Below are 26578 nucleotides of genomic sequence, written 5' to 3'. Positions count from 1 at the left end.
TTGGCACAATACATATTTCTGAGATATGAGTACTTACCGGAGGAAGAGAAAGCATCTTGAGAGAACCTAATGGAGAATAGGGAGGAAGAAAGAATGAGAACTTGAATATGATACAACACAGAACCTTGCAAGACTATCCAAATGTTTCTTAGATGTGGAAGGAATCATAAACATACAGAATCATAAACTTCATTGTGGCTTCTGTTAAGTTTATGTTAAACTTAAAAGGTAACCGTCAAAACCAAATAATCTTATTAATGTCCTAAGTATAAAAGATGACTATAGTCTTGTGACTAAAAAAAAAATTAAAGAAACCGGGCCAGACATCAAAATTTAGTCAAGTTTCACTCTCTCTTCTTTTTTTTTTTTTTAACAATTTACTTATTTATTCATGAGAGAGATAGGAGAAGAGAAAGAACCAGACATCACTCTGGTACATGTACAGCCAGGGACGAACTCGGGACCTCATGGTTGAGAATACAACGCTTTATTCACTGGACCACTCACTTCTCTTTCTCTTTTCTAGGATTTTTTTATGTTGTGACTTTTTGTTGATTGCTTGCTTTCTGGGTGTGTGTGTGTGTGTGTGTGGTGTGTGTGTGTGTGTGTGTGTGTGTGTGTGGTGTTGCTCTTGTTTCTGCTTTCAAGTTATGCATGTTTAACAGGACACTGCTCAGTGTAGAGTGAACACAAGGAATTTGAGGTTTATTCTTTATGTTCTCATTCCCTCCTGACTAAAGAAGAAAAGGAAGACTTGAGTCATTTCCGGAGTGAGTTGAGACTCATAACTGACTCACTGGTATTAGAAAGGTGCAGACACTCTACCATATAAAGTTTCTATGTGTGGGACTCCTCATGCCAATTTCTCATCAGAAAACAGTTATTTCAGGGAAAGAAGCATTTCAAATTAAAAACAAAATAGGGCTGTGGGTGGGTGGTGGTGTACCCAGTAAAGTGTACAATAAAAGCCCAGGTTCTCCACCTGCAGAGGGGAAGGTTCACAAGCAGTAAAGCAGTGCTGTGGGTGGTCTCTCTTTCTCTCTATCTCCCCCTTAGCTCTCAATTTCTCTGAAAGAAAGAAAGGAGGTAATAAAGAGGAAGAAGGAAGGAAGGAAGGATAAAAGAAAGAGGGAGAGAACAACAGTGCTGACACAGAGGAAGGGTGGCTAAGTGCCACCTGCTATGACCGTGGCAGGAGGTTTTAAAGAGTTCTGCACATTATCAGTATCCACTTGAACTTAGAAAGTTACACACATGTACTTTCTCGGCCAAAGTGTCAGCTATTAGAACTCCCTAATTAATTTGTTTCTCTAGAGCCTTTACATGTGTTCTTTCACCACTCCGGACTGACTTTTTTTTCCTATAGAGACAGACAGACAGACAGTCAGAATACAGCATCTAAGTATCACAATGCTCTCATATGGAGCGAGGAGCCCAACACCATGTTGCCAGCATGACAGGGTGAGTGCTCTAGCAGGTGAACTATCTCGCCAGTCCCAAAAAACCCTGGATGTCTTACTTTTGCTCTCTAAAACAATGGAGGGAAAAGCAGTACATTCTCTGCTCACACTCTTCTCAACAGTCCTGCATACTCCCAGACGTTCGCACACCTGCTCTGCACCCCGTGGGCCTCGATATAATCCAAAAAAAGGTTTACAGAAGCAGACAAGCAATTCATCAACAGCCCTTAATGCTTAGTACAGATCCATTTACCCAGTAAACTGTCATCGCTAAGAATCAAAGACGGGAAGCTTAAGCAATAGGACACTGGACCCAAAATAAAGTACCGTGAAAAGGTGGAGATTTAGTAGTGACGGCAAAGGATGCTGCAGTAAACGCAGAACAGGGAAGGCCTGGAGAAAAATGATGCCAAAATCTTGAGTTGTAGGATAAGGTGAATGCAGCCAGGGAAGGAGGAGGGAGAAGGTTTCCAGGCAAAGTAACGGGCACGTGCAAAGGGATGGAAGTCAACATGAACTGACTAAAGCAAAAAGGAGTGTGAGACAAGACCACCAGCAAAGAGAGAGGAAAAGAGACCAAGGACAGATTATGGAAGATCTTTTACACTGGGCCACACCCTCCTATGTTTCACTGTCTCCACATGCTGGTATAACATTTGTCCGGATCTATTTTTTTATTTGTGTGGTTAGCAAAATATTTAAGTGAGGTGGATTCAATTTGCACATGATTTAACATTGAAATTTGTAATCCTTGCTTTGGAAATATCCTAACCTGGAGGAAAGTTTTGTTTTTTAATTTCTTTATAAGGGGGTGTAATGTTTTTATAGTCGACAGTGAATACAATAGTTTGTCCATGCATAACATTTCTCAGTTTTCCACATAACAATACAACCGCCACTAGGTCCTCTGTCATCCTTTTCCAGGACTTGTACTCCTGGGGGAAAGTTTTATGTTCATTAAATTCTCTGTCTCACTGGCTCACATAATGATGGCCGTTTTGGTCAATACCAGGCCTGCCCATCGTCTGGGCCCTAGTCAGGGAGGGAATTCTTGGATTTCTACATAGACACAATAGGCCTCGACCTCTTAACAGATCCCAGTTTCCACTATCACTGGTCACTTCCATCAGGAACATCATCATAAGTTCTGCTGTGGGCCTCTACAGGACCTTGCCCTCAATCTAGAGCAGCCATGGTAGGGACTCTCCGAAGGGAGGCTCGGTCAACCTACTCTGCCACTTGAGGAAAACTGGTCCTGAAATGAAACACAGCCTAGAATGTTCCCAGCTGTGACCAGGGACTGTGAGTTCAGACACAGGTTCCTGTGTTAAATATTAGTATAGATGAATCCTACATCAGAAGGATTGGGGTATACAGTTAATGGTATTTATATATTTTCCTCATGTTTGGGAGTTATTCTCTGCCCTAATCCAGCTTTCTAGTCCTATTCTAAACTCTGACACCAATTTCCCAGACAATATTTTTAATCCACCTGCATGTTATCAGACTCAGACAAAAATTACCGAGGTCATGGGCCCCTTGGAACATAATTAAAATGGACTTCCTAACTTCTCCCCACATGAAAACCCTTAATTTCATCTGCTCTATTCCTACCTTTGAGTTCCTGTTTATTAAACAATGTGCTTTATATCTTGCCGCCTTTCAACCACTAAACTGCAGATGCTACCATGATACTATTCCTGACTTCACTGGGCAGGAGACCTCACCAGTGTGTCCTGGAACCTCACCTCCCCAGAGCCCTACCCCACTAGGGAAAGATAGAAACAGGCTGGGGTTGGGGTTGTATTGTTATGTGGAAAACTGAGAAATGTTATGTACAAACTATTGTATTTGCTGTCAAATGTAAAACATTAATCCCCCAATAAATAAATTTTTAAAAAAAGAAAGAAAGAAATAGGCTGGGGGCATAGATCCATCCACCTGCCAACACTCATGTCCATCAGAAAAGCAATTATAGAAGCCTGAACTCACACTTGCTGCACCCCATTAAGAATCTTGGTTCATACTCCCAGAGGGAGAGAAATGTTAGGGAGAGATGGCCAGAGGGCTCTGAACTCCAATTCCATCAAAACCCAGAAAGAGAAGAGGAAAAAAGAAAAGTCATTCGGAAATAACAATGGCTCAAACCCGGGTCCTTGTGCTGGACCTTGCACTTTGCATGTGCGCTTAACCCAGTGCACTACTGCCTGGCCCCAAAAAATTCTCAATTTTTTGCCTATATGTAGTTTGTTTATAATTATAGATCATAAAGTAAAACATTCAAAAGTGCTAAGGTCATCTTATATGGGGGGAGAAAAAAGAGAGGGAAGAGATTAGGTGAACCAATAAGAGAGGGAGTCGGGCAGTAGCACAGCGGGTTAAGTGCATGCGGCACAAAGCACAAGGACAGACGTAGCAATCCCGGTTCAAGTCCCCAGCTCCCCACCTGCAGGAGCATTGCTTCACAGGCAGTGAAGCAGGTCTGCAGATGTCTATCTTTCTCTCCCCTTCTCTGTCTTCCCCTCCTCCCTCTATTTCTCTCTGTCCTATCTAACAAAAATGGCATCAAAAACAACAATAACTACAACAATAAAAAACAAGGGCAATAAAAGGGAAAATAAGTATTAAAAAAAATTTTAGAAACGCAGTAAGAGAAAGAAATTAAAATTCTAGAAATTACTATTCCATTTAAGCACTTAACGTAAACTACAAGTGTGTGGTATAACACTTGCATATCCAAGGGTACGAGTGAGTGGATAAAAGGAAAGCCCTAAATTAAGAAAATTATCAGAGGGGAAATCACAAAGCAGAACTTGAATTGGATTTGGTGTACTCCTGGGATTGGGGGGGTATTCAGGTCCAGGAACATGATGTTGGAGGAGGACCTAGTTGGGGGTTAGTATTATGTGGAAAACTGAGAAATGTTACACATGTACAAACTACTGTATTTTACTATTAACTGTAAACTATTAATCCCCCCAATAATGGAAAAACTAAATAAATCATTTAAATAATTCACAAGAAGAAAAAAAATCAGCTGGCGTTGGTAGTCAGACTTTTCAGTCTTACATCATACCAACTAACTGCTTCATCTGCTAGTGAATTAAGATTCAGTCCTGATGGGAGTCGGGCAGTAGCGCAGCAGGTTAAGCGCAGGTGGCGCAAAGCGCAAGGACCAGTGTAAGGATCCCGGTTCAAGCCCCCAGCTCCCCATCTGCAGGGGGGGTCACTTCACAGGCGGTGAAGCTGGTCTGTAGGTGTCTATCTTTCTCTTCCCCTCTGTCTTCCCCTCATCTTTCCCTCCCCTCTCCATTTCTCTCTGTCCTATCCAACAACAATGACATCAATAACAACAATAATAACTACAACAATAAAACAACAAGGGCAACAAAAAGGAATAAGTAAATAAACAAATATTAAAAATTTTTTTAAAAAAAGATTCAGTCCTGACATCTCTCAGCAACACCCCAACTTCAGTCCAAAACATAAACCCATTAATTTTTTTAAATATTTTATTTATTTATTAATGAAATGGATTAGAAAGAGAGAGAAAGAACCAGACATCACTCTGGTACATGTGCCTCCAGGGATCAACTGCCGGACACCAAACTCAGGACCTCATTCTTCCCCTCCCCCCAGGGTTATTGCTGGGGGCTCGGTGCCTGCACCACGAATCCACTGCTCCTGGAGGCTAATTTTTTTTTCCCTTTTTGTTGTCCTTGTTTTATCATTGCTAAGGTTATTACTATTATTGACGTTGTTGTTGTTGGATCGGACAGAGAGAAATGGAGAGAGGAGGGGAAGACAGAGAGGGGGAGAGAATGATAGACACCTGCAGACTTACTTCACCGCTTGTGAAGCAACGCTCCTGCAGGTGGAGAGCCGGGGGCTAGAACCGGGATCCTTATGTGGGTCCTTGAACTTGGTGCCACATATGCTTAACCTGCTGTGCTACCAACAGGTCACCAGGACCTCATTCTTAAAGAGTCCAACACTGTATCCACTGTACCACCTCCCAGACCACAAGCCCATTCATTTTAATGGTTTATTTTTTATTTTTCCTTCCCTCCCTACTTAACCCATTTGTTTTCCTTTTTATTGGAGGGAGGGGGTTAGTGGTTTACACTATAGTCCTTAACACTAGTCACTCCCTCTCAGCTCCCCTTGACTGGTACCTAGGAGACACATCAAGATCCTCATGTCCCTTCATCCCACCCCTTTCCCTCCTTCCCCACTGTTCTTTGTTCTTAAGTTCCACCTATAGGTGAGATCATTCCGTATCCATCTTTCTGTCTCTAGTGTGTCACAAGGTCGGGTTTATTCTATGTGGAACTGAAGTGAAACTGAGAAGTCCTGTGATACTGCTGTAACTAGGCAAAATGTTAAAAAAGAAAAAGAAGAAAACAAACAAATAAACAAGTTGGAGGAAGTACCTCAATGTCAGAACACAACACTTGCATGTCAGAGGCCCCAGGATAACTGGGGCCATAACTGTATGCCAGAGCTGAGCAGCACTCTGAAGTCTCTCTCTCCTCTCTCTCTCTCTCTTCCTCCTCCTCTCCCTTTCCCTCTCCCTTTCTCAATTATCTTTATTTATTTACTAGATACAGACAGCCAAAAATCAAGAGGAATGGGAAGACTGAGAGGAAGAGAGACAGAAAGACACCTGCAGCACTGCTTCACCACTTATAAAGGTTTCCCCTGCAGTTGGGGTCTGGGGGCTTGAACCTGGGTCCTTGCACACTATAACATGTGTGCTCAACCAGGTGCACCACCACCAGGCTTTCTCTCTCTCTCTTAAAAAAAATAACTTTTTAATATTTGTCCATTAAACCCATTCACAAAACATAAAAGAAAAACAAGATGACTGCAGGTATGGTGTTTTCTTTTTAGATACAACACCAAAGATACAGCCCATGAAAGAAGTAACTGACAAGCTGGATTCCACTAAAATGTAAAAGTTCTGGAAAGATTGGGAATCCGGCGGTAGCGCAGCGGGTTAAGAGCACGTGGTGCAAATCGCAAGGATTGGCATAAGGCATAAGGATCCCGGTTCGAGTTCCCGGCTCCTCACCTGCAGGAGAGTTGCTTCACAAGTGGTGAGGCAGGTCTGCAGGTGTCTGTCATTCTCTCCCCCTCTCTGTCTTCCACTCCTCTCTGCATTTCTCTGTGTCCTATCCAACAATGACGACATCAATAACAACAATAAAACAACAAGGGCAATAAAAGGGAATATGGGAGTATGGACCGACCAGTCAACGCCCATGTTCAGCAGGGAAGCAATTACAGAAGCCAGACCTTCCACCTTCTGCAACCCACAACGACCCTGGGTCCATGCTCCCAGAGGGATAGAGAATGGGAAAGCTATCGGGGAGGGGGTAGGATGTGGAGATTGGGTGGTGGGAATTGTGTGGAGTTGTACCCCTCCTACCCTATGGTTTTGTTAATTAATCCTTTCTTAAATAAAAAAATAATAAATATAAAAAATAAAATAAAAGAGAATAAATTTTTTTTAAAAAAATCATTTAAAAAAAGTTCTGGAAAGATCGAGTCAAACATTAAAAACCTTTGGTTGGCATCAGATCTGAGGACACGGATGGGGAAGGGGGAAAACAACTGGGGGGGTTCTAGAGATGCAGTGCCCCCTCATGGAGAAAAATGGCACTTCACTGGCGGGTGAATGAGGTCCTGCCTAGCCCGAATCACCCAGCCGTTTACGTTGGAGACTTTAATAGTCATCACCAAGACTGGGGATATTCCTCCACTCGTGCTGACGGCTCTATCTTAGCCGACTGGGCTTCAGCGAATGACCTCTCCCTATTATACGATCCCAAACAGCCAGGCTCTTTTCACAGTGCTAGATGGAATAAAGACTCGTCACCCGACCTGTGCTGGATTAGCACAGTCAATGGCCAAGCCTTTCCCGCTACGAGACACGTTCTCAAGATCTTCCCGCACAGTCATCACCGCCCAGCTATCATCCACATTGGTCTCCAGCTCCCACTGATTCTGTGCTCAGAGAAACTAAGATGGAACTTTCGGAAAGCAAACTGGCGTCTGTTCAGTGATCTTACCAACAAATCTATTCCTGCAATTCCAATTAACTCTATCCCCTCTGAAGATTCCTACAGGCGCTTCCGCCAAGCCATCTTCAAAGCAGCTTCCCAAGCCATTCCTCGTGGGAGACATGCTGACTATACACCTTGTCTTGATGCTGAATGCGAGCAACTACTAAAGCAGTATGATGAGTCGGGCGACCCAGATGTGGCTGACCACCTCATTGCCTCCCTGGATGCAGCACGCCAAGCCCGCTGGCAACAACTCACGGAAAGTCTGAACTTCACCCACTCAAGTAGGAAGGCCTGGAAGCTTCTTCACAGACTGGGTGCCGGTAGCCAACCCCCTCCTGTCTCCCATCCTCCCGTATCTCCAAACTCAGTGGCCAGTCACCTAACTCAAGTTGGACGTGCTAAGATCGACCCAGTCTGGAAAAGAGAAATTTCCCATGAGTGGTCATCCCACTTCCGTTTATCTTGTCCATCTCCAAAACTCTCTCCCTTTACACTGTCTGAACTGGAAGACGCTTTGAAGAGGGTTAAACTGGGAATGGCTGCTGGCTATGATAACATCACCCCAGAACTCATTCTTAACTTGGGCCCCGCGGCAAAGAAGTCGCTCACTTCATTCCTGTCCCACATCTTGGAATCTGAATCTATGCCCAAAATTTGGCGTCGTGCGATGATAATAGCAGTTTTGAAACCAAAGAAAGACCCAACACTGGCCGCCAGCTATAGACCAATTTCTCTCCTCTCCGTGTGTTACAAACTCCTTGAGAGGCTGCTTCTGTCACGTATTTCTCCTCTTACAGAGAAATTCCTATCACCCGCCCAAGCTGGTTTCCGCCCAGGAAGATCTACCTGCGAACAAGCCCTGGCCCTCTCAACTTACATTGAAAATGGATTCCAGAAGAATTTAAAGACGGGTGCTGTCTTTGTTGATCTCACAGCAGCCTATGACACGGTCTGGCACCGTAGTCTCCTAGTCAAGATCTCAAGATGCCTGCCTCCATGGGTGGCCAGCACTATATCGTTTCTCCTCCAAAACAGAAGATTCCGGGTGCATCTGGGTGACAAGTCTAGCAAATGGAGACTTGTCTCAAGTGGCCTCCCCCAGGGCTCTGTTCTGGCTCCTACGCTATTTAATATTTACATCAATGACCTCCCAGAAACTTCTTCAAGGAAGTTCATCTACGCCGATGACATCTGCTGTGCAACTCAGGCATCAAAGTTTGACATCCTTGAGGAAACACTCACGAAAGACATGTCTCTGATATCTGATTACTGTAAAAAATGGCGACTAATCCCTAGCACTGCAAAAACGGTATCATCTGTTTTCTATCTACACCATGCCTCGGCCTCGCGTGAGCTTAACGTGCAGCTTGGCGATACGAGAATCCGGCATGAAGCCCAGCCAGTCTATCTTGGCGTTACTCTCGATCGCACTCTGTCATTTCACGAACATCTCATAAAAACTGCAGCAAAGGTGGGCGCGAGGAATAACATCATTGCTAGACTGGCCAGCTCCTCATGGGGCGCGAGCGCTTCCACACTACGATCATCATCTCTGGCATTATGCTATTCCACTGCAGAATACTGTGCCCCAGTATGGTTCCGTAGCCCCCATGTCCACTTGGTCGATTCCAAATTATATTCCTCCATGAGGATAATTTCTGGAACCATCCGTTCTACCCCGGTTCCATGGCTGCCAGTTCTTAGCAACATCGCCCCGCCAGATATTCGTCGGGATGCGGCATCATCTAAGTTCATTTCCCGCGTCTATGCTCGACCGGACCTGCCGATATCTTCGCCTACCCTGTCCAACGCTTGACGTCTCGTCACCCAATCTGGTCCCCTACGCCTACACTGAACTTCTCTGTTCCAGTCTCTTGGAAACAGAGTTGGCAGTCAGCTGAGGTCAAGAACAAACACCTCATCACAGACCCCTGCAAGCGTCAACCCGGCTTTGACCTAGCACGTTATGATTGGGCCCTCCTCAATCGCTATGGAACAGGCCATGGCCGGTGCGCCGCTATGTTCCATCGCTGGGGAGCCAGAGACGACCCGAACTGCCCCTGCGGCTCCAGACAGACTATGACCCACATAGTCAACGACTGCCACCTCTCCAGATTCAAAGGAGGTCTCGAAACTTTACATCAGGCTCAACCTGACACTGTTGACTGGCTACGGAAGAAGGGCAAACGCTAGAAGAAGAAGACTGGTGGGTGAGATGCACAGGCACATATTTCAGGAGACATGAAATTGTACCACTAGAGTCAGATTTCCAGCCCCAATTTCTAAGGTTGTTTTGGAAGATTTTTAAACACTCTGGATGTAGCGTGGCCCACTGATCTGGGGCACAAAAGGAAACATATAGGCCAGTACCCCACAACTCTTGGAAAATAGCCAGCAAGAAGGCAGCATTGACACACACTGTGTACTGCACTTTTCTGTTAATGCTCAGTGAAAATTTGACACCATGTGAATTCACCTTCACCCCATCTTGGATGGAGCTTGAAGAAATGTTAAGTGAGAAAAGTCAGGAACAAAAGGATGAATATGGACCTCACTGATAGGCAGAAATTGAAAAACAAGATCAGAAGGGAAAACACTAAGCAGAACATGGACTGCAGTTGGTGTATTTCACCAAAGTAAAAGACTCTGAAGTTGGGGAGAGGGGTTCAGGCCCTGGAACATGATGGCAGAGGAGGACCTAGTGGGGGTTGTATTGTTATGTGGAAAACTGGGAAATGTTATGCATGTACAAAACTATTGTATTTACTGTCAACTATAAACCATTAATCCCACAATAAGAAATTAAGTAAATAATGGGAGTCGGGTGGTAGTGCAGCAGGTTAAGCGCAAGGACCTGTTAGGATCCTGGTTCAAGACCCTAGCTCCTCACCTGCAGGGGAGTCACTTCACAGGTGGTGAAGCAGGTCGACAGGCGTCTCTGTCTCTCTTCCTCTCTATCTCCCCCTTCTCTCTCAATTTCTCTCTCTCTATCCAATAGAAAAAATAAAAATAAATTAAGTAAATAAATAAATAAACCAGGGCTGAGCAGTGCTATGGGGGGAAAAAATCCCAATAGACAAAAAAAAGAAAGAAAAAAATGACACCAGAAATTTGCTGTTTCTCAGTCACTGAGATATGATGGTTTTGTTGTGTTTTTTTTTTTGTTGTTGTTGTTTGTTTTGGTTTTGTTTTTTAATCTAAGCAACAGCTCCTTTCTTCCTTGGCTAAAGAATTTTCTTTTTCTCTTTAACCCTTTTTGTTGTTATGTTGTGTCTACTCATTGCCAGGAGCTACTGGTAAGAGTTTTAAAACTGTCAATAACAACTGTGCCCCTGAAACAAATCTCTTGTAAGGTAATGTCCCCTCAACAAAACTTTGAAAAATAATCAATTAAATTAAAAACATCTGCTCTGCAAAAGATGCCAAGAGAAATTTGAGAAAAAACAGACTGAAAGAAAATATTTTCAAAAGACATAATAACTGCAAAAGGACTATCAGCCAAAATACACTATCAGCAAAAATAGAACTTTTTTTTATTGCCACCAGGGTTATCACTCAGGCTTGACACCTGCATGACAAGTTCACTATACCTGATGGCTTTTGTTTATTTGTTTATTTATTTATTTAATGAAGAGGGCAGGTCCTGTATCCCTGAAGGACTCCAAGATACAGCCTCCTCCTAGATGCCCTACTTTAGAATCAATTCTTTTTTCTTTTTGCATTCAGGGTTATTGCTGGAGCTCGGTGCCTGAACTACTAATCCACTGCTCCTAGAGACCATTTTTTCCCCATTTTGTTGTCTTCGTTGTTGAACAGGACAGACAGGAATGGAGAGAGGAGGGGAGACAGAGGGGGATAAAAAGATAGACACCTGCAGACCTGCTTCACCCCTTGTGAAGTGACCCCCCCCCTGCAGGTGGGGAGCCAGGGGATCGAACCAGGATCCTTACGCCGGTCCTCCAGTAATCAATTTTTCAAAAATTACCTTGCACTAACCCGAGTCCCAATAAATGAGCCCCTTGGATAATGAGTTTCAGACTTAGGAGACAGGAAGTGGTGCGCCTGATTAAGAGTACATATCACCGTGTGCATGGATCCGGGTTCAAGCCCACACTTCCCACCTGAGGAGGGGGAAAAGCTTCCCAAATGATGAGGCAGATCTGTGGGTGTCTATCTTTCTCTCTCCCTCTGTATCTCCCTCTTTTTTCCTCTCAGTTTCTCTCTGTCTCTACTCAATAAATAATAATTTTCAATTAGTTTCTGATTCTTCATTAAGTGACATCATCAGGGTTGACACTGTCATGTCAGCCAGGAGATTGGAGAAAGCAATGGACTTCCTGTTGTCCAGTCCTCCCATCAAGGGTAAATGTACAAAGACCAAGTAACGGGTGTGTGTGTGTGTGTGTGTGTGTTGAGTGGGTAAATAACACCAAACAAAGCAAAACAAAACAGTCAGCACTCCAACTTTGATCACATAAGTTCACTCACTGGAGAGCAAGCATTTTGTCCATTTAAAGCATGCTGCCCAGAACTGAAGCACAGGAAGTCCTTTTTATAGTAGAGAGCCATCCCCTCCTCCCCCCCTAAATATAGATCATAATGGAGTCAAACTTTTAAAAGATTTTCTTGTTAGAGAGAAATGAGAAAAGGAAACGGACAGCATGCCTGAGACCCACTGGTCTCATACATGACTGTAATCATTCAAAGACCCAGGAGAAAGGGTCTGAAAACTAGTTTACGAAGCAGAAGGCCTAACTTGCCATGACTTGGCCTAGGTTCAAAGCCCAGCAACACGTGGCTGGGGACACAGCACCAGGGGGAGCTCCAGTGTGATGGTATTGATCCCTCTTTCTGTCTCTATCTGATCACACACACCGGCAATGAGATACATTCATACAGTGGGGAAGATGGCCGAGTGCAAAGAGACTCTTGTGCCTGGCAATCCAAAGTCCCAAGTTCAGTTTGCAAGGGAGAAGTTTCATGAGTGAGTGTTCAATCTCTCACTCAATTTCTCTCTGTCCTATCAACTATATAAAGATAAGCAGTTGAAATCAAGAGCCCCATCCAAAAGCTAGAGTGGAGGGACAGAGACGCCCCATCCCCATCCCCATTCCCCCCCATCCCCAAATCCTTGCTGGATTCAGAGAGTGACTCAGAGAGTGTGCAGAGAGCCAACTGAAGACTCGCTCATTGCTTTCCTGTGTCCTTACTAAAAGGTCAACTTTAAGTACTCACCATCTTTTTTTTCGATTTGTTGTCTTCCCCCTAGATTCCCCAATGAAGCTTGGAATTTCCTAAGTGCTTATTAAGTCTTATTCGCAAGTCCAGGGCCAGTCAAACAGCTCTCTCGGATTGTGTGCTGCTCTGCCATGTATGTGAACCTAGTTCAAGCCCAGCCCCCACAACACTGAAGGAAGTTTCAGGGCTGTGGTCTCTTTATCTCTGCCTCTCTACCTTCTCTGTCTCTATCTTAAGCAGGAGAAGGGGAGCACGTGGTAGTGCACACAGTGGAGTGCACACATTACCATGTACAAGGACCAGGGTTCAAGCCCTCGCTGCCCCACCTGTGGGAGGGACACTTCACTAGAGAAGAAGCCGGTCTTCAAGTATCTATCTTTTTCTCTCCCTCCCTATCTCTCCCTTCCTTCACAATCTTTCCCTGGCCTGCCAAATAAAAACAGAAAGGAACAAAGGAAGGAAGGGAGGGAAAGAGGAAGGAGAGAAGGAAGGAGAGAAGGAAAGAAGGCAACAGGGAGGGAAAAATGGCCACTGGAAGTGGTGGATTCATATTGCTGGTACTGAGCCCCATCAATAACCCTGAAGGCAAAAGAAAGAGGAGGAGTAAGACTGGAAAAATAGCTCACTTAGGTCGCTGCTTTGCATGTGTGTGACCCAGGTTTGAGGCCAGCCCCCACCGCACTGAAGGAAGCCTCAGTGTGGTAATCTCTATCACTAATTCTGTCTCTATCTTGCAAAATAAAAAGAAAGAGGAAGAAGAGATGAGGGAAGGTGAGGGGAAGAGAGAGGAGGAAGAAAGCCCTAACATTCAAGCAATAATTTCCACCCAAACATAAAATCAGGAACCAAGTGAAGCCGTATGGAAGTAGATAAGGAACAGGAGCCTCCTTCTCCATTCTGGCTAGGCTGAGGATAAAAAAGGCAGTATCTACCAACAGCTGGAAACATTTCTCCTCCACTTTGGCCAGGCTCCACTCAGACACCAGCTCACACAAAGCTGTGCGGCACTCTCAGGCTGAAATTGAAAAACAAGATCAGAAGAGAAAACACAAGTAGAACCTGAACTAGAGTTGGCGTATTGCACCAAAGTAAAAGACTCTGGGGTAGGTAGTGGGGAGAGTACAGGTCCAAAAAGGATGACAGAGGACCTAGTGGGGGTTCTACTGTTTTTTTGGAAAACTGAGAAATGTTATGCATGTACAAACTATTGTATTTATTGTCGAATGTAAAGCATTAATCCCCCAATAAAGAAATTAAAAAAAAAAAAAAGCTGTGTGGCACTCTTAGCTAAACACCAAGTCCTGCTCAACGTTACTGTGATTCCCTTTGCAACACTCCCACATTTTTGTGTCTAAGCAGAGAAAGTTAAACTTAAAAACCCTCTCATGAAATTTGTCCCTTCCCCTTACTGTGGAAGCTACTCAAATGAACCCTCAAAGAGCTCACATTTGGCAAGAATATGAACCTAAGGGCCAGCCTTACAAATACAGTCAAAGTTATTTTTAGATTGTGTAATAAACACACACACACACACACACACACACTGAACCTTTCCATAACTATTTTAGCTTGCTTTATAACACCATGTGCTGCCTCTTCTGACATCTCGACTTGCCAAATAACTCTGCAGAGAATAGTTGAAGGGAAGGAGTAGTGTGTAAGTGGAAATCCAATTAAATCCAGAAATATTCTCTATGAAAAAAGCAAGCACCAAAGATCTTCCGCTCCATGTACGCCTGACTTAGTATTTATTGCTTATGCCAGCTCTCTGCAAGTCAGTAAACTACAGTAACACACTTAAGCACAGCATTTTTTTAAGCTCAAAATGTTGCTTTGTTACCAAGTTATTAAATATTCTTTTTGGATTTATTTTCTTTATTTTCTTTCCTTCCCCCCCCCACACACCAAAGGTTTGGTGGTTACACAATAATTCCATCACTCCCAGTGCCCTTTTTTATTTTTAGGACAGAAACAGAAAGAACTAGAAAGAGATAAAGAGAAAGAAAGGGGAGAGAAAAAGAGAGGTACCTCCAACCTGCCCCACTACATTGCAAGTAAGGACCAAGGGCTTGAATCCAGGTCCTCAAGCATGGTAATATGTGTGCTGCCACCCAGCTCCACCTTCATTATCATTGTTTCAACAGCAGCCTTGTGATCCTTGTGATCCTTGTGGAAAAAGTAAGAAAGGGATTTTCTTTTTTCTTTTTTTTTTTTGAGCACAGAATATTAGGTGAGGGTGAGAAGTCACCTAGTATTTTATTTTATTTTTTTTATTTTATTTAAGAAAGGACTAATCAACAAACCATAGGGTAGGAGGGGCACAACTCCACACAATTCCCACCACCCAATCCCCACATCCCACCCCCCCACCCCCCATAGCTTTCCCACTCTCTATCCCTCTGGGAGCATGGACCCAGGGTCATTGTGGGTTGCAGAAGGGAGAAGGTCTGGCTTCTGTAATTGCTTCCCTGCTGAACATGGGCGTTGACTGGTCAAGAAAGGGATTTTCTATCACAAATCTGTGGGAAATAATAATAATAAAAGAACTCGCGGAGTCAGGCGGTAGCGCAGCGGGTTAAGTGCACGTGGCACAAAGCGCAAGCACCAGGGTAAGAATCCCTGTTCGAGCCCCTAGCTCCCCACCTGCAAAGGGGGGTCGCTTCACAGGTGGTGAAGCAGGTCTGCAGGTGTCTATCTTTCTCTCCCCTTCTCTGTCTTCCCCTCCTCTCTTCATCTCTCTCTGTCCTAACAACGACGACATCAATAACAACAACAATAACAACTACAACAATAGAAAAGAAACAAGGGCAACAAAAGGGGAAGTAAATAAATAAATATTAAAAATTTTTTAAAAACTTGAAATATTCCATTTCTGCTTCATGGCTTAATGTCACTTTTAGGTTAAGAAACTCTCCAATGAATGTAATCTATACAAAACCACAAGCATTTTTAAACAAAGCAAAACAATAAAAGGGGAGGAAGTTGTTCATCCCCTTAGACCTATTTTTTCTCCTGTCTCCCCTTTTTGCAAGAATCTCAATAAATATGAGTCTCAGCAAGACCTGCTGTTCTTCCAGAATGTCAAGCAAATCAAAGGAAACCCCACTGAGAGAAAGATCAGTAAAACAGGACAGCATAAACTACACATCAGGGGAGTCGGGCTGTAGCGCAGCGGGTTAAGCGCAGGTGGCGCAAAGCACAAGGACCGGCATAAGGATCCCGGTTCGAACCCCGGCTCCCCACCTGCAGGGAAGTCGCTTCACAGGCGGTGAAGCAGGTCTGCAGGTGTCTATCTTTCTCTCCCCCTCTGTCTTCCCCTCCTCTCTCCGTTTCTCTCTGTCCTATCCAACAACAACAACAACAATAATAACTACAACAATAAAACAACAAGGGCAACAAAAGGGAATAAATAAATAAAATAAAATATTTAAAAAAACAAAAAACTACACATCAGAGGGCTTGGGGGGGCATGCATTGCTGAGGTCCTGGGTTCAAGGCCCTAGTACTTCATATTGATTTGTTAATAATTTTATTTGTGGGGATTTTTTATTACCACCAGGTGTTACTGGGGTTCAGTGCCTGCACAATGCATCCATTTTTTTCTATTTTTGTCCCTTTCTTTTTTTTTTAAATATATATTGTCTTTATTTAGTTAATGGACAGAGACAGTCAGAAATTGAAAGGGAAGAGGGCGATAGAGAGGGAGAGAGACAGAGAGACACCTGCAGCCCTGCTTCATCACTCGTGAAGCTTTCCCCCTGCAGGTGGGGACCAGGGGCTTGATCCCAGGCCTTTGTGCACTGTAACATGTGCGCTCAACCAGGTGTGCCACCACCCAGCCTCCCCCCTTTTTTCCCTTTCTTTCATCTGATAGGACAGAAAGAAATTGATAGAGGAGGAGGAGACAGAGAGGGAGAGACAAAGACAGACACCTGCGGCACTGCTTCACCACTCATGAACCTTCTCCCCTGCAAATGGGGGCCGAGGGCTTGATCCAGAGTCCTTTCAAATGGTAATATTTGCACTCAACCAGGTGCATTACCACCTGGCCCCTTGTTTGTTTATTTAATATTTTACTTGCTTATTATTGAATAGAGACAAAGAGGAATGGAGAGGGTAGAAGGAAATAAAGAGAGGGAAAGAGACAGACACCTGCAGCCCTGCTTCATCACTCGTGAAGCTTTCCCCCTGCAGGTGGGGACCAGGGGCTTGAACCTGGTACCTTGCACACTGTAATGTGTGTGCTTAACCTGGTGCACCACCACCTAGCCTTTATTTCTTTTTTTTCTCCCCAGGATTATTTGTGCCTGCACCACAAATTCCACTGCTCCTGGAGGCTATTTCCCCCTTTTGTTTTATGGTTATTATTGTTGTTGTGTTGTCATTGTTGATGTCATTGTTGCAGGATAGGACACAGAGAGGGGAAAAGGAGGGGAAGACAGAGACGGGGAGAGAAAGACAGAAGCCTGCAAATCTGCTTCACCACTTGTAAAGCGACACCCCTCTGCAGGTGGGCAGCCAGGGGCTCGAACCCAGATCCTTCGGTCCTTGTGCTTTGAGCCATGTGCACTTAACCAGCTGTGCTACCGCCCGACCCCCATTATTTATTTATTTATTTATTTATTTATAATAAAAAACAGATGCAGAGAGAGACCAAAGCACTGCTCAGCTGTGGTTAACGGTGGTGCTGGGGATTCAACCTGGGCCCTCAGAGCCTCAGACATGAAAATCTTTTCCATAGCCATTATACTACCTGTCCAGCACCTCATATTCCTAAACTAAGTGGTGCTCCAACCTACACTCTTGGAAATACATACATACATACATCTTTAAACTATAAGAAATCTGAGAGGGCCTTGGTCTTGCCTGGGCCACCAGGCTCCAGATGCTACCATGAGGCCAAACAGACTTCCCTGGGCAGACGACCCCACCAATGTGTCCTGGAGCTCCACTTCTCCAGAGCCCTGGCCCCTAGGGGAAGAGAGAAGCAGACTGGAAGTTTGGATCAACCTGTCAATGCCCATGTTCAGCGGGGAAGCAATTACAGAAGCCAGACCTTCCTCCTTCTGCATCCTCCACCTACTCCCAGAGGGATAAAGAATAGGAAAGCTATCAGGGGAGGGAATGGGATACAGAGCTCTGGTAGTGGGAATTGTACCCTTCTTATCCTATGGTCTTGTTGGTGTTTCCATTTTATAAATAAATTAATTTTTAAAAATTTTCAATCTTAGGTTTGACACAAGTGGCAATCCAAGAGTCAAGCAAGGCCTCTCCCTCCCCCTTTGGCTGCTGAAGGCTAACTGATGTATGATGGAAGTTTGGCAACAGATGTCTTGGGCCAAATCTGACTTATACCCTTTCTGGTACTGCTCAGGAACTAAAAATTGTTTTGCATTTAGCAAATAGCTGGGGGTGAGGGGGCTTAAAGGATCTCTCTCATTACACAGTGAAATATTCTCAATCCCACATTCAAATTTCACAGGCCAGGCTCTGTGGGTACACATGCCCGCTCATGCATCTTCTATCAGCTGTGGTTGCTCTCCTGCTGCTCCGGCAAAGACATATAGCTGCAACAGAGACCAAAGGCCTGCAGTGTTTGCCATGTAGCCCTTTCACAGCAAGTCTACTGACCCCTACAGAACAGTATCCTCTTCCTTCCGCAAAGCATAAACAGTAGGCTGAAGGCCCACTCACTTCAAAATCAAACAACCATTCACAGAGAGACCTGGCCTCATGCCATAGCTTGTGCTCAGAGAAGAGGCCTCGGTGCTACTTGTCTATCACTGGAAGGGTTAGGTACAACACAGCTGGCATTCCTGGGAGTTTACGTTGTGCCATACACTGCGATAGATGTTCTAAAGCAGAATATCAAAAAAAAAAAAAAAAAAAAGACTAAACAAACAAAAAAAAGAAAACCAGTGGAAGTTTAATAGCATTCTTTCATTAAACCAATATATCCCAATAACATGAAAACTGAAAATAGGCTCAGTGCTAGGTTTCTGTGACATTAAAAGGCCCAGAGGGAGAAGCTAAATCTTAAGCCCCTTCTCAGATTTTAGCACCAAGATGTTAGAATTATGAGGTGCAATCGAAGTCAGGGGGAAGGAGCCCCAGTTGAAAGAGACCTGGTTGGGTCATAGGATTTATGACCCGTTTCTGGTTGGAGATGTCCGTGCAAACAGGGGTAAGTCTTCCTGTGTGGCTGAGGGGTCTGCTAATTATTCTCATCCCCTCCAATCTGTTTCAGCAAGATAAATTCTCCCTGTGACAGTAGGGGGGGTCAGGCCTCAGCATAAGTCCTTCACTCAGTATAGTAATTTTTTTTAGCTTTTATTTATTTATGTATTTATTTTAACCAGAACACTGCTCAGCTTTGGCTTATAGTGGTGTTGGGAACTGGGACTTTGGAATCTCATGCCCAAGAGTCTCTTTGCATAACCATTAAGCTATCTACCCCCACCCTCGATATAGTTATTAATAGGGGTATGAAGCAGTGAAACTCCGTCGTGTATGTTATCCTAATGCTCCATCTCACTTTGTATAAAGCAAACTTAAGTTCTCAAAAGCCACATGTAGTTAGTGGCTACCATACTGGAGAATGCAGCTCTAAAGCATTAGCTCATGTATTCCTCAGTGCTCTGAAGTACTGCTATTATTGTCATTTTATAAATGAGTGGGACCAGAGGGGCTGAAGTGGCTTACCAAGGTCACACAGGTTGTAAGATCTAATATTAAAGAAGCCATTTTAATGTGATTCTAAAGCCCCACGGTGTCCTCCAAATCATCCTAGACAAACCCAGGCATTCCTCCCAAAACTATAGTAACAGAGAAACACTAACTGGAAAGGATATGTGAACCTCTATGTTCATAGCCACACTATTTTCCCCTTTATTGGGGGATTAATGTGTTACATTTGACAGTAAATATAATAGTTCGTATGTGCATAACATTTCTCAGTTTTCCACAACAATACAACCTCCACTAGTTCCTCTGTCATCCTTTTCCAGAACCTGTACTCCCCCCTAAAACACACACCCCAGAGTCTTTTACTTTGGTGCAATACACCAACTCAAGCCCAGGTTCTGCTTAGTGTTTTCCCTTCTGATCTTGTTTTTCATCTTCTGCCTGTGAATGCCCATATTCTTCCGTTTCTGACTTATTTCACTTAACATGATTTCTTCAAGCCATAGCTACACTATTTATGATAGCCAAAATATGAAAGCAACCTAAATATGCCCAACGACAGATGATCAAGAATATATATACACACACACACACACACACACATATTCAATGGAACACTACTTTGCAATCAAAAAAGATGAGGCTGTGTCATTTGGAACAAAACGGATGCAACCGGAGATGACACTAAGTGAAATAAGAGGTAAAAAGATAATTACTAGATATTTTCGTTCATGCATGATATAGATGACTAAAGCAAATGACCTTGTAAAAAAAAATGGCAAACAAACTGTCTCTTGAACTTTTTAAGAACTATGTTATGATTATGGGAGGCAGGATGGAGGGACACAGATCTGTGGTGGAAGGGCCAGGAGGTGGCACACCTGGTTAAGTGCACACATTACAATGCGCAAGGACCCAGGTTCAAGCCCCTAGTCCCCACCTACAGGAAGAAAGCTTCACAAATGGTGAAGCAGGGCAGCAGGTGTCTCTCTGTCTCTCTCCTTCTCTATCTCCCTCTAATTTCTTAATTTGTCTCTATTCAGTAATAAAAATAAAAAAAGAACTTATGGTGGAACATGTAGTGACTTAACCTTACCATGTCTGAGCAGGGAATTAGAATCCTGGTGTTTTATAATTTTGTAAAACACTGTGAACTCACTAATATTTTTTTTAAGATTTTATTTATTTATTGATGAGAAAGAACCAGACATCACTCTGGTACATGTGCTGCCAGGGCTTGAACTCAGGACCTCACGCTTGAGAGTCCAGTACCCCATCCACTGCACCACCCCCCGGACCACGAACTCACTAATATTAAAAGGAAAAACTAAAATAGTAGTTCAATAGATGAGTGCACGCTCATTTGAGCATGTGTACACATCTGTTTATCCATCTTTCTCTCCTATCCATGTTGCTATTACCTCAACTGCTCTGGAACTCTGAAGGTAACTATCCGTCTTCAATCTAGTAAGCTCACTTATAGTATTCAGACCATCTGACCGCACTCCCATCTCCAGGCCCATGGTAGGCACAGCTAAGTCACCAGACTTGACTTGAGGCACTGACACAAAACTTAAAAGTAGCCAGTACCATCAATTTAAGTTGGCACATGAAATAAAACTGACTTTGCTTCCCTCTGAGGAAAGTATGGGCAAGAATCTTGTGAGGTAAACACGCATTTAGGCCACCCAGTATTATACCACATATAATTCAGTGCCTTAGAAGTATTTGGGACCTCTCAAAATAGTAGGTGTCCTGTCTTGACCTCTACTCCTGAGGAGATGTAACACTTTTCAGTAAAACCTAAATATGCAATCCTGAATCATTTCTGACAGCTGTATTTTTTTTTTCCTTTACTGGAGAGATTAAGAGTTTATAGTCGACAGTAAGATGTAGTAGTTGGAACATGTGTAACATTTCTCAGTTTTCCACATAACACTCTAACCGCCTCCTAACTCTAGGTCCTCCTCCACCATCATGTTCCAGGACCTGAATATCCCGACCCCCATCACACCCCCAGAGTCTTTTACTTTGATGCAATACACCAGATCCCGTCTAAGTTCTGCTTTGTGTTTTCTCTTCCATTCTTATTTTTCAACTTCTGTCTACGAGTAGGATCATCCCATATTCATCCTTATCTTTCTCTGCCATAAGAAGGTACTAGGTGCTTTTATTTAAGTATTTATTTAAATGAAAGGATAAGAGAGAAACCGAGAGGGAAGTAGGCGATAGAGAGGAAGGAAGAGAGAAACAGAGACACCGGTAGCACTGCTTCACCACTCATGAAGACCTTTTTCCACCCAACAGGTAGGAACAGGTTTGAAGCCAGGCCCTTGTTATTGTAACCCATGTGCTCTGCAGGGTGTGCCGCTGCCAACCTGTTATTATTATTACTTTTAAGACAGTCACAGAGCAGCGGGGAGGCAGAGAGAGTGAAAGAGACCGCAGCTCTGAAGCTTTCCTTGATGAGGTGGGGGCCTGGCTTGAACCTGGATTGCACACAGGGCAAAGCAGCACACTAAGTGAGCTACTTGGCTTGCTCTTCCCCTCCCCTTCGTCCCTCCCCCCTCTGCCCTTCCCTCCTTCTCTCTCTCTTCCTCCCCTCCCCCTCTTTTTCTTTCTCCCACCCCCTCCCTCCTTTTTCCCTCACTAGAGCGCTGCTCAGTTCTGACATATGGTGGTGCCAGGGGTTTATCCCCGGACCTCAAGAATCTCAGGTGTGAATGTCTTTTGCATAACCAATAAGCCATCTTTCTTTTTTTTTTGTATTATCTTTATTTAATTATTAAATAGACACAGCCAGAAATTAACAGGGAAGGGGTTGCTAGAAAGGGAGAGAGACACAGAGACACCTGCAACAGTGTTTCACCACTTGCAAAGCTTTCCCCTTGCAGGTGGGGACTGGGGACTCCAACGTGGGTCCTTGTGCATTATAGCATGTGCACTCAACCTTGCCCTCAATGTGGATCAACAATGGTAGAAGCTGTTCCATTCTCCAAAGGGAGGTTGGATAACATACATTACCTACCACCTGAGGAAAAATGGGTCCTGAAACTGGTGCAAGCTGGAACATTCCTACTTGTGACCACAGAATGTGAGCTCAGACCTACAGGGGTGCAGAGGTTACATAGGCTCCTACACTGAATATGGGCCCCAGATCAAATCGATGGAGTTTATAGTCAGCAATATTTATACACTTTTCCCATATTTGGGAGCTACTCTCTGCCCTGATCCAGCTTTCTAGCCTTTTTTCAGCCATGACATCATCTCCCCAGACAATAACCTGGGTCCACCTGCACATCAGAAGTCAGACTCAGGCACAAACTAGTAAAGTCATGGGTCCCTTGGAATAGACCTAAAACAGACCTGCCAGCTTTTTTCCAAAATGAAGACCCTAAATCTCCATCTGCACTATTCCAGCCTTTAGGTTCATGACTGGTCAACAACTTGTTCTGCTTTATATCATAACTCTTTTTCACCACCAGGTTCCAGATGATACCATGATGCCAAACAGACTTCCCTAGGCAGAAGACCCCACCAATGTGTCCTGGAGCCCTGCTTCCCCAAAGCCCCCGCCCCACTAGGGAAAGAGAGAGTCAGGCTGGGAGTATGGATGGACCTGTCAACGCCCATGTTCAGCGGGGAAGCAATTACAGAAGCCAGACCTTCCACCTTCTGCATCCCATAATGACCCTGGGGCCATACTCCCAGAGGAATAAAGACTAGGAAAGCTATCAGGAGAGAGGATGAAATACGGAGTTCTGGTAGTGGAAATTGTGTGGAATTGTACCCCTCTTATCCTCTGGTTTTGTCAGCGGTTCCATTTTATAAATTAATTTTTTTAAAAAATAAACAAGATGTGGATTGTTACTATGGTGTTGTTATGTCTCTCTCTAGTTGCAGCTGGGGAAATTTTTCCACTTCTAATAGTGCTTATTAGATTGGACCAACTTAGGAAATCTCTCCAAAAAATTTCCTCAAGTTCCTTAACCTAAATCTGTTATGTGGAAATGTTATACATATACAAACTATTGTATTTTACTGCCAGCTGTAAACCATTAACCCCCCAATAAAGAAATAATAAAAAAGAAGAAGAAAGTACCTGAGGCCGGGTGGTGGCGCACTTGATTGAGTGCACATGCTATAATGCACAAAGACCCACTCTCGAACCCCCAGTGCCCACCCGCACGGGGAAAGCTTTGCAAGTGGTGAAGCAGTGCTGCAGATGCCTCTGTGTGTCTCTCCCTTTCTAACAACCCCTTCCCTGTCAATTTCTTTTTTTATATATAGATGTGAGACTTTTCTTAATATTTATTTATTCATTTTCCCTTTCTGTTGCCCTCGTTTTATTGTTGTAGTTATTATTGTTGTTGCCATTGATGTCGTCATTGTTGGATAGGACAGAGAGAAATGGAGAGAGGAGGGGAAGACAGAGACGGGGGGGAGAAAGATAGACACCTGCAGACCTGCTCCACCGCCTGTGAAGCGACTCCCCTGCAGGTGGGGAACCGGGGGCTTGAACCGGGATCCTTACGCCGGTCCTTGCACTTTGTGCCACCTACGCTTAACCGCTGTGCTACCGCCCGACATCCCCCTGTCAATTTCTCACTGTATCTATTCAATAATTAAATTAAATAATAACAAAAAAATTTTGTGTTTCCTTAGAGGGACATGGGATGATGGTGGAAGTGGCTTGGAAACACCTATCAAGGGGAGGTTAAAAAAAAAAAAAAAACTGAGAGCTGGACGATAGCACAGAGGGTTAAGCGCACGTCGCAAAATGCAAGAGTCAACGTGAAGATTTAGGTTCAAGCCCCCAGCTCCCCACCTGCAGGAGGGTCGTTCACAATCGGTGAAGCAGGTCTGCAGGTGTCTTTCTCTCCCACTCTGTCTTCCCCTCCTCTCTCAATTTCTCTCTGTCCTATCCAACAACAACGTCAGCAATAATAACAACAATGATAAACAAGGGCAACAAAAGGGGAAAAAATAAAATTTTTTTTAAAAAAACTGTACCCATGTGTCAACATCTGTCCTATAGACCATTATCTTCCCCGCCCACCCCACCCCACCCCGCCAACAAAAATGATTAAAAATTTTTTAAAAAATCTTCCTAAAATAAGTAAAACAAGGGAACAGCAAGGTCAAATTAAGACAAGACAAGCCTTTGGTCTTGAACTGCTGAACTGAGATTATCTAAGAGTGTGGCTGTAAGGCAGAAAGTGTGGTGGTGGGTGGGCTCCAAAGACGCTGGTGGAGCAAGGCTGGTGCTTTGGTGAGGGATGAGGTGAGGTGTACAGACACAGAAGAGGTATACACTGTACTTCTAAAACCTTTATTGCCTTGGAACCAGTTTCTCAAAAACAAATAAAACTATTAATGTAAACAAACAGACCTCCCCCCACTCCAGTTTGTTTCCAAGTTCTTTACCACTCTGATTTTCAAATCTCTGTGTATGATTTTCTCACAACCAAAAACTCCCAGGGGTAGGTAGCATAATGGGCATAAAGGTTATGCAAAGAGACTCTCATTCCTGAAGATCCAAAGTCGCAAATTCAATCCCATGCACCACCCTAAGTCAAGCAAGTCAAGGCTGAGCATTCCTCCGGAGGGGAAAAAAAAAAATCAAAGATGCTCAGACCTGTAGACTACCTCCCTCCCGAGTTCTTTCCATGAAGCCTTTGACCAATTTCACGCAGACTCTTTAAAGGATGAAAGTCAAGCTCTGGCATTTCCCTGAGGGAAGTGAAATGTAGAAGAGAAGGCTTAAGGTTTGAGCCCCCTGGCTCCCCGCCTGCAGGGGAGTCGCATCACAGGCGGTGAAGCAGGTCTGCAGGTCTATCTTTCTCTCCCCCTCTGTCTTCCCTCCTCTCTCCATTTCTCTCTGTCTTATCCAACAACGATGACGACATCAATAACAACAATAACTACAACAATAAAAAACAAGGGCAACAAAAGGGAAAATAAACAAATATATATTAATTTTTTTTAAATAAGATTTAAAAAAAAAAAAAAAGACTCACTACTATCTCCCTCTCCTCAACTCAACTCACTCTACACACCCTCAGTGAAATGGTCACTTTAAAACCAAAGAACTCCGAGTTACAATCTCACATCTTACTCACTCTGACAACCATCACAAGAATATAACTCTACCCTACTGCAGCTTCCAGTAAGAAAAACTACCATCAAAACTGCTCTCTTTGCACTCTCCTGTGTTTCCTGCCCCCCGATTACTATCAGCCCTTGCATTCCAATACCCCCACAATCTTTCAGGGACCCCATTTGGGGATATCTCCAAATCTACATTTCTCTTCCCAATGTGCCATTACTTTTCAGGTTTATCCCCACTTCCAATACAGAAATAACTAGATCTGCACAATCTAGTGGGAGTCAGAGTCTAAGCCCAATGTATACTTCAATTTTCTGTAGTGATTTAGTATTTTATATTTATATTTAATATTAATAAATTACAAGATAACAGAGGTTTAATTCCACACCTTTCCCACTACCAGAGTTCTATGTCCCTATTCCCTCCATTAGAAACTTCATTAGTTCTCCCAAGATCACAGATATGGATTGACTATCATATACATATATCCTTTTTTTTCCCCTATGGTCCTCCCTTCTCTTCCTTTCTAAGTCATACCTACTACTTCTGAATGCTCTTCTCCTTTTTTTTTTTCTCCCTCTTCTCTTTTCAGGTCCTGATGGAATTGGAGTTCAGAGCCCTCTGAGCTATCTTCCTCTATCATTTCTCTATCATATTATATCATATCATATCATATCATAGGGATCTGGGAATATGGGCCAAAATTCTTTATGGGGTACAGAAGGTGGAAGGTCTGGCTTCTATAATTGCTGCTCTACTGGACATGGGTGTTGGCAGGTCAATTCATCCTCCCAGCCTGTTTCTATCTTTTCCCTAATGTATACTTTAGTTTTACTTATCAATTATATATATTTCAATTTTATTCATCATCTCAATGTCATACTTAAAAGATATTTCTTAATCATTCTCTTCTTTTTCTTGCTTAAATCAAAAGAAAATGTACAAGTTTTTTTTGTTTGTCTGTTTTAAGTATAGTCCTTTTTTAGGGTAATGCACTCACAGATGCTCTCAGTCTG

General features: G+C 43.7%; 1 protein-coding gene across 2 annotated transcripts in view; it reads right to left on the bottom strand.

Annotated features, from left to right (window-relative positions):
* The window catches only part of CD109 (CD109 molecule), a 184274-nt gene that overhangs the window by 139870 nt on the left and 17826 nt on the right, over nucleotides 1–26578 (bottom strand). For both annotated transcript variants that reach the window (XM_007516316.3, XM_060205388.1), the window contains one exon: nucleotides 38–66. In XM_007516316.3, the coding sequence (XP_007516378.1) occupies nucleotides 38–66 (29 nt within the window). The remainder of the gene's footprint in view (nucleotides 1–37; nucleotides 67–26578) is intronic.

Source organism: Erinaceus europaeus, chromosome 13 (genome assembly GCF_950295315.1).
Source record: "Erinaceus europaeus chromosome 13, mEriEur2.1, whole genome shotgun sequence".
In the NCBI taxonomy this organism is placed as follows: domain Eukaryota; kingdom Metazoa; phylum Chordata; class Mammalia; order Eulipotyphla; family Erinaceidae; genus Erinaceus; species Erinaceus europaeus.
Note: the sequence above shows the minus strand (reverse complement) of the source record. Positions and strands in the feature narration are given on the sequence as shown.